This window comes from Trypanosoma brucei, chromosome 9 (genome assembly GCF_000002445.2).
Source record: "Trypanosoma brucei brucei TREU927 chromosome 9, whole genome shotgun sequence".
NCBI lineage: Eukaryota > Euglenozoa > Kinetoplastea > Trypanosomatida > Trypanosomatidae > Trypanosoma > Trypanosoma brucei.
Genome location: NC_007282.1, coordinates 224,431 through 232,426, shown reverse-complemented (window position 1 = coordinate 232,426; position 7,996 = coordinate 224,431). Strand labels below are relative to the sequence as shown.

The 7,996-nt window shown below is 41.3% G+C and overlaps 3 protein-coding genes and 1 pseudogene across 3 annotated transcripts, besides 3 other annotated features; all 4 read right to left on the bottom strand.

Annotated features, from left to right (window-relative positions):
* Positions 1-324: 324 nt before the first annotated feature.
* On the bottom strand, positions 325-1,173 carry Tb09.v4.0008 (annotated as a pseudogene).
* A 1,533-nt stretch (positions 1,174-2,706) lies between these two features.
* Positions 2,707-2,745: a sequence feature (AT_rich).
* A 224-nt stretch (positions 2,746-2,969) lies between these two features.
* Positions 2,970-3,551, bottom strand: Tb09.v4.0007 (hypothetical protein; the record flags this gene model as incomplete). Its single annotated transcript, XM_798310.1, has 1 exon — positions 2,970-3,551. The coding sequence occupies one exon, from the start codon at positions 3,549-3,551 to the stop codon at positions 2,970-2,972; it is 582 nt and encodes a 193-aa protein (XP_803403.1).
* Positions 3,552-3,659: 108 nt separating this feature from the next.
* Tb09.v4.0006 (hypothetical protein) lies at positions 3,660-4,178 on the bottom strand (the record flags this gene model as incomplete). Its single annotated transcript, XM_798309.1, has 1 exon — positions 3,660-4,178. The coding sequence occupies one exon, from the start codon at positions 4,176-4,178 to the stop codon at positions 3,660-3,662; it is 519 nt and encodes a 172-aa protein (XP_803402.1).
* A 1,586-nt stretch (positions 4,179-5,764) lies between these two features.
* Positions 5,765-5,797: a sequence feature (AT_rich).
* A 90-nt stretch (positions 5,798-5,887) lies between these two features.
* Positions 5,888-5,916: a sequence feature (AT_rich).
* A 129-nt stretch (positions 5,917-6,045) lies between these two features.
* Tb09.v4.0005 (variant surface glycoprotein) lies at positions 6,046-7,527 on the bottom strand (the record flags this gene model as incomplete). The annotated part of the gene is made up of 1 exon (XM_798308.1): positions 6,046-7,527. One exon carries the CDS (start codon positions 7,525-7,527, stop codon positions 6,046-6,048), a length of 1,482 nt encoding a protein of 493 aa, XP_803401.1.
* Between the last annotated feature and the right edge of the window lie 469 nt (positions 7,528-7,996).

Sequence of the window (7,996 nt, the reverse complement as noted above, 5' to 3'; positions counted from 1 at the left end):
TAATTTCTTATTTCTTTTCCTTGTTTTCGCACGACGAAATAATCTATGCAGACGCCTTTACCGGCTGCTGACCTTTCGCCGCCGCCGTTGCTGCCGCAGGTCGGTGGTGATCCGCCGTACACGAAAACGCCGTAAAAATTGCCGACTTTTGCTGCGCCGTTTGTAGCGCTTGTTACTGTTGCGACTTTTATCATGTTTTTTCCAAGCCTCGCTTTGAAGTCTGCAATTGCTGCCAGTATGAAGTGTGCTCGCTGGGCTAGAGTATCACCTACTGGCGTTTCTTTGCAGAGTTTTACTGTGGCGTGCCAGTCGGTGATCACGTCAGAGGCTTGCTTGGCTGAGCCGTGGTCTGTGGTGGTAAGGGCTGAGGTTTGGCAGAACGTGTGACCGCAATTTTTTTTTGGCGAAGCATATACACAACATGTCCGTTGCAAGTGCCATACCTGCTTTATTTTTGGTGTCTCCGGCCGCTGCGCAGTTGGCGTCCCTGTCACCGCTTGGATCCCATGGCAAAGTTTCGGTTGTAATATCGGGCACCGGTGTAATTGCCGTTACCGTGTCGGCTGCCGCCGTTTTAAGTTGCTCGCCTCCTGCTGCTTCTATGAGCTTGAGTCTTGCTTCCTTTTCGTCGCTGATTAACTGTTGCTCATCTTTTGAGAACTTTGTGTGAATTTCGAGTAGTTTTTTGTACAGGTGTGCTATTGGAGTGCGAAGCGCTGCTTTGTGTACGGCACTTAGAGGCGTCTTGTACGTTTGGCTGAAGTCTTGTTTTGCGCCGCTTGCGCCAAGTACCTCTGTGTACAGTTGTTGAAGTTTATTGCGGTCGCCATCATTTTCCAACTTGAAGTATCCTTTCTTGTCGGCATCGTTATCGACATCTTTTTTCGTTTTGTACTTCTCCGTGTCTTTTAAGACTACGTCCACTGGTTCCTCAGCGACGGTTAGATTTAGCTTGAGTGCTCTGTTTAGGATTTGTGACATTATTTCATGTGGTGTCTGTTCTGACGACGATGCTGATGTCTCCTGAATTTTTTGTTCTGGCAGTGGTGCTGTTAAAAGCTTGTATATTGTGCAGAACTGAGCTATTTCAACCTGATTCTGGTCTGTTGCATAGTTAGATTGGCCTGTTAAGGTGACAAAAAGTAGCAATTCTACGCAGAAAACTCTATTCATCTGCTTGGTATAAGTATCTCAGCAATAATTAAAAAGTGCGGAAAATAATGCTGAAAAACGCAAGATTTTGGGTGTAGATGGCTCCCACTTAAGTAATCTGTAAAGTAAAAAAGGGAAAACTTTGACGCTGTATCCTCTTAGTGTATGAGTAAAAAGGAACGGGAATTAGCCGATGAATTTCTATTTTTAATTCAAATACAGATTATTCTATATATATATATATATATCTACTGAATCTAGCTTTTAATATTAATGCATTGCAACGTATCTTTAAAAAATAACATACATATTTCTACGATTAAAAATGCAAACCTTGTGCTCAGCTATCATTTCTGGTTGGCGGAAAATCTTCATTACATGCTGTTGAAATAACCAAGCAACACCACTGTATATTCCGGCCACGAATGAGTTTTTGTTTCTGAGTATTATCATCTTGTGCTTCTTTGGGTCTATAGCGTTTAGCACTGAGCAGTGTGGCGGCTAAATTACTTTTTTTGTAGCCTTAGTTTATAAAACCGATCTTTTAGCTGTGCGTTAGCATCGAATCTTATGTTAACTAATCGCTCATCGAAGGGCCGTTGTGTTTGCAAGCATACTTATACGATTTTTGGAGAGTGTAACCATTGATTCTCTACTCTTTGTAAAAATGCTTCATTGATTCATGTTGGTAATTTCAAATAGTTTCCAAGTTTTTACTTTTTTTTTTTGCTGTCCAGGGTAATATATTGCTAATTCTAGTTTAAAATAAAACTCCAAATAATATTATATTACTTAACTCAAACGTTCACGCGTATTGCTGTATATGGTAATAAGAGTTCGATTTAACTTCATACTTGTTCAATCTATTTTTCTGCCTTTGCTTCTTAATTTTATTGTTTGGGGATAGATACTATAATTCACAATTACATTAAATATAGCAGAAGCATCATTATATTCGAAGTTTTGTCTAACCATTCCAACCCGCAGTACCGTGCATCATCGTGTACCCTTCGCCGTGGTATATTACTTCCTCCCCGCCTTTTTGAGTATTCCACTTATTTTTCTCCGTATTCTATTTCCTTTCTGGTCTTCCATAAGAATCACTGCAGTTAGCTTTGTGACTTCATTTTGTCCGTAAAATAGACTCTGGTTCTGCCCTACTGTCTCTTTTCCCTCCTTCTTATGATCACGTATTCAATCATTATATTTGTATTTGAAACTGCGAATATTTCATTATTCCATTCCATTTTCCTGTTTGTGGTTTTGCCTCCTTTTCACAATATTCTTCATGCTGTCATATTCCCTTACCAAGAAACTTCCATTATACCCTTTGCATTGGTTAAAGTGCATTTGATCGCCAGCAATTTAGTCACAATCACCACAGCTCGAAATATTAAAATATTAGTATATGCACACTCACAACACTCTCCTATTGTTGTTATTATAACCCCAAGTAAAATCCATAAAATAAACAAATTGAGATAGCACCCATTTTTGCTATACTATCACTCTACTAATTTTTACCGATAGGTTATTCACATACAAAAAGTTATGTATTTTTAAATTTTAATAATTTTCATTTGTTAAAAAAAACTTTACAATAGCGGTATAATATATTAAATTCTCTCAAAGTAGCAAATTTTAGTAAAATTCATAAATTTACAAAATTGAGAAAAAATTCTTAAATTACTAATATGCTTCCACGCTCACAAAAGCCGAAGAAGTAAAGAGAGAAAATTTCTTATTTACAAGGAAAAAGGAATCTTTTTTTCCTTTTTATTTGCACTAGGAGCCCTTCCATAATCACCCTCCATAACTCAGCACGCATTTTGTTCCTTATCTTCGCATACTGATGTTGTCTCCACTTTTTTCTGTGCTTCCGGGCCCCTACTGCAGCTTATCAAGGGTTTATAGAGCCTTCGTATGGCGGCATCCTGGTTGGTATCCTGTTTTATCTTTTCGACCTTGTCTTCCAATTCCTTATAAAGTTTTACTAGCCTGTCAAAAGCTGGTTTGCTTGTTTGAGGCATTCCGCTCGAGTATTTCGTTTTGACATCCTCAGAAGGGTGTAGCGCCGCTTGTATTTCTTGGTTAGTCTTTGCCTCTTCAAAGCCATCTTCCTTGAGGAGTGCCGTTGCCCCTAGTTCGATGCCGCCCAGTTGTTTGGTTGCGCTGTCGACCTCCGTTAGTGCGGTGTGTAGGGCTGTGCTCAGTATTGGCTCGTATCTGGTGCCTGTTTCCGTGATCCCTAGCGTCTGAGCTGTTGGAACGGCACACGCTGTTGGGTTGTTCATTGATATCGCTCCCCCTGCAAAAGTCAGCTTGGTCAGGGAAGCTCCATTTTGATAGAAAGAGTCTGTGTCGTACTTTGTTAGCGGACATTTGTCGGTTCTGGCCATGACTTTCGTGTAGATGCCGGATTGTGATGCTACTGCTTTTAGTTTATTGACAGTTAAGATTTCTCCGACTGTTTCGCCGTGGCTGGGATTGAAGTTTTCTGCGCAGCGTTATAGGCCGCCCGCCGTTAGTGGAGCGTCGTGTTTGATGCCGTTTCCTTGGTTATCGCCTGTGCTCGTTGCCGAGAGGCAGTTAGTTCCCGCTGTGTCGCTTGTGTCTGTCGTAAGCTGGTGTGCTACGTGTGCCAGCTCGTCCATGTGTCCAGCCCAATACGCACCTGCTTCTGCTGCCACTACTTCTTTTCCTGCTGCTGCCTCGAAATCGCTACAATGGTTTAGTATTTCGTTAGTTAGAATCGTGTGTAAAGCTTGTATTGCCGCTTTGGTGTTGTCGTCGAAGGTGTCGTAGGTGTCGAGGATTCTCAGCTTGAGGTTCAGGTCCAACAGCTGCTCCGTTTTGCTGAGCAATTGTTGTTTTAGCTTGTTGGGTGAAAGCTTGAGATCATGTGCTATATCGCATAATGCGCCTAGCGCTGGCCCCGACAGAGCTCCTTCCACGGTTGAGTCATCTGTTACAACTACGTCTGCATGCAACACTAAGGTGGTTGCTAACGCTATTGCAAGCTTCATCGTTTCAATTTGCGTTGCCTCCCTAGGAGAGCTTGGGGACTGTCTCCACTATCTTGTTGTTGGTGTTGCGTTCCTTTACTTGGCTATATGAATGAACGGTTAGGTTTTGTTGTCTACTTGTGGTTTGAGTCGTGAAAGGCTGCTCGAGGATTGGTAAGGATATGTGCCTAAGTCTCACGCAGTTACTGCCGTTGATTTATCAATTTTAGTAATAAATTTCCAGAGTTGCTGCGTCATTGTCGACACAGTCATGGTTTTTTCTTTAATAGATTTGTCGACCTACCTGGCGTATCTCTCTTCCTTTTTCCACCTGGCACGCATACACTAAAAAGCCGCCACTGCTGTTGATATGTAAATAGAATGGCGGACGGAAAAGTGTTACCATGCCATTATCATGTCTCTATTTTCCGCTTCTAATGCTTTGTTACAGGTGAGTTTCAACCATGTTTGCGTTAATCTGACTGCCACCACGTCTTTTGCTTTGTGGGGACGACTATAGCCAAACTTTTTCTTGGATGTTTCTGGAAGTGTTTTTGAAAACACATTTTATGCATTGCTCGGCATCGCCATGGTGCTTTTTCTTTCGGATAGTTGCATGTAGCGTAGATTCCGTTGTTACTCCGACTCGCTGTATAGGCTTATGGCATATTCCGCAAGCGCAATCCAATTGTTTGTGTCTCTTCTTCTGCGTGGTGTCTGTTTTGGTTCCTTTAAAAATTAAACTTTAAAAAACTAGAATATGGATGAAATATTCACGGCAGGTAAAATCTATACGGTACCATATGCTTGATATGATTAACACAAGTTTATTAGTTGTCAGCAGCTTCAAGTATGATTTATTAAATATCCTGTTTGAATGGTATTTTAACACCTTCACGTGACCACTTATACAAGGTAATAAATTCTCTCTTCTATCTAGTAACTTACCAAATCAACTTGAGTGTAGTGCAACTAATGCTAACCGTTTGTCTACTATCTTGTAATGCAACTACCCTTTTAGTTTTACCTTGGTCTCCCTTATTTTCTGTGCATTTAAGCTTGGCACATATGATTCTTCTATTTCACTACTGTTTTTGTTGTTGCTTCAATCTTGGTTCCCATCATCAGCTCCATTTTCGAGCGCTACTTCCCTACTTTCTTACATCTGAAGATAAACCCAGCTTTAAAACGACTTGTAAGCTCTTTAGCTGTTAAATTCTATGCACTTTGTTGTTGTGCATCTAGTTGTTTCACTGAAGATTTTCTTTATTTTTCTGTCATCTTTTGCAGCCCTTTACTCGGAAAACATAATGGTTTCACTTGATTTTTGCGCTGGAGTATCCTCTCTCTCATTTTACACCCATCACCTCTTCATGTATAATAATTTTTATTACCATATTTGTATTTGAGAACCAGCATATTCCATTTTTTCTCTATCGTTCAAAGTTTCCTTTAATAATATTTCTTTTTTAACGCTAAATCACTCAACTACCCCATAGTATCTGTACGCCAATTAGAAGCGCTTTCTTTTACCTTTTATTAGATTTTTACTACCACTTTTAAAATAATATTAAGAAGTGCACGTTCACGTCTCTTCTTGCACCATCATTATTAATAATAATAATTATTATTATTTATAACATACATGAAAAGCAAAAAAATTATAAGAGAATTCACTTTTTACAGCGTTTTACCATCCTACTTTACACCCACATACCACTATGATATACATATTATTGAAATTTATTTTTTATTTTTTCTAATTTGCATATTTTCATCGAAAAGGGTTAGCATATATTACAATTTTAGATAATTTTTCTCAAATTATCATATTTTATAGATGTAATAAAATGAAGCGAAAGTATTTTACCAATAATTTTTAGAAGTATTATGCTAGAAGCAAAACTGGAAGCAAAAGAGGGGCCTTGTTAATGACAAAAGAATTGATTCCTGTGGTGTTTGTGGTTCTGGTTTTGCTATCTTTCTCTCCTGTTTCTTGGCCTGCTTTTTTCAGTTTTTCTTTCGCCTCCTTTTTCAATGTGCACTTTTCACCATCATTGCCATCTTTGTTAAAAACACATCCCTGGTCCTTTAGCTTGTCACACCCATCTTGTTTGTCCTTGCCTTTGGTATTGCCTTCTTTTTCTTTCTCTTTTGCTGATTTTGTCTCTTTCTTGAATTCTGCCTCTTGAAGTTTTTTCGCGGTCTCAGCCAGCTTCTGTTTGTTCAAGTCCGAGTAGTAAAAGTACAAGCGCAGCAGCTCGCTTATGTCGGTTATTTGGCCTAGGCTTTTGGCATCTGTGTTGTATTTTAGTATGCCTGTGATAGGCATATCGTTTACGTTGGTTGATATTAATTTGTTGATGCTCTCGTCACTACCAAAAGCTTCCTTGACCTTTGCTGCCAATGTGGTATCGCTGTCATCGGCTGTTTCCTTTTTACCAAGAATGTGTCTGCGAGCTGCCTTTTTGAAACCTGTTGAGGCTAAGGCAGTATCTGCAGTTGTGAGGTCCGCTGCTTTAGGCGTTTGCTTGCCCCGCTTTGCGGCTGTTGCTGCCGCTTTGAGGTACGGGTGTTCGTCGTTTGTCATGACGTTCGCCAGCGCCACCGTGTGAATGCCGTTGGTTCCGTCTAGGCTTATTATCCCTGCGGCCATCTTGGGGTTGTGCCCTGCTGTGTCAACGCCGGTACCGTCGTTGCTCAGTTTAAATCCGCTTGCGTCCGAATTGATGTTGCATTTTCTGTCTCCGCTTGTGAACTCGTTGTGCGCTATGGCATTTGCAAATTTTCCGCTTAGTCCCGTTTTCGTTATGGCTGTCACTGCGCCGTCGTACGGTGTTACTGTTTCCCAGCTGAGCTGACAGTTTGGGTCTGCCGCTACGACGGCGCTGAATCCCGCTAATGCGTTGGTTCCAGACTCGTCATCGCCGATACAGCCGTTTGCTGAGGTTGATCCGTCTGCTTGTACAGACATGAATTCGTGCGTTGCTCCTTGCAGCCTGCCGGCGTTTCGGGCTGTTGTTACGTCTGTTGCTACACTTGTTGATGAGTAGTATTCTAGGTTCTCTGCTGTTTGGCCGCCTAGGAAAGCTGTTGCTGTTCTCTGCGCTTTTGTCGCTGCATTGGTTGAGTTGCCTTCTATGTAGATTAAAGTGCGTAAGAGTGCTTTTATGTCAGCCGCCACTTGCAATGCAGGCGCTCGAATATTCGTTAGCGCAATTCCTGCTAGATTTCCTGCGTCAGCGGTTACTTTGCATATTGCTTGCCAGTTTGCTTTCTTGATGGCGTTTCCCGCTGTTGCTTCGCCTGGTCGTGGTGATGTTAGTGAAGCGATTAGCAGCGTCGGGGCTATCCCTAACTTTGGTGACATTCTTTTTATTCCTAAACTGGTACGCGGTGAAAGGTATTTAATCAAATTTTTGAAATTGAAATACTCGAATTGGCGTTACCATTGCTGTGGCTTAGTGTTTCTTGCTTGAGTCATTACGTGCGCTAGTTTCTGTTTTCGATTACTTCGATATAGTTTAATCCCGCACCGTGTGGTGCTTGTAGTTTTAACGGTCAGAACTCTTTTCTGCTGACTAGCGCTGCCACTGCTGGCTACATCCGCGCTGCACTCTCCACTAGAAGATGATTACCTAATAGGGATGTAACTGGTACGTTCTTGTTGGGTCTCTTTTTGTGGTGTACGAAGTTGGTCCGTCTTATTTGCAAAATAGGCACAAAAAGATCATCCACCCCTTTGGCTGCACTCCGGGCTGCTCAATCAGCGCCAGCGTCATCATCAACAGCCGGTGAATGATTAAAATTTATCCTTTCTGCCTTACTTCTCACCTGAA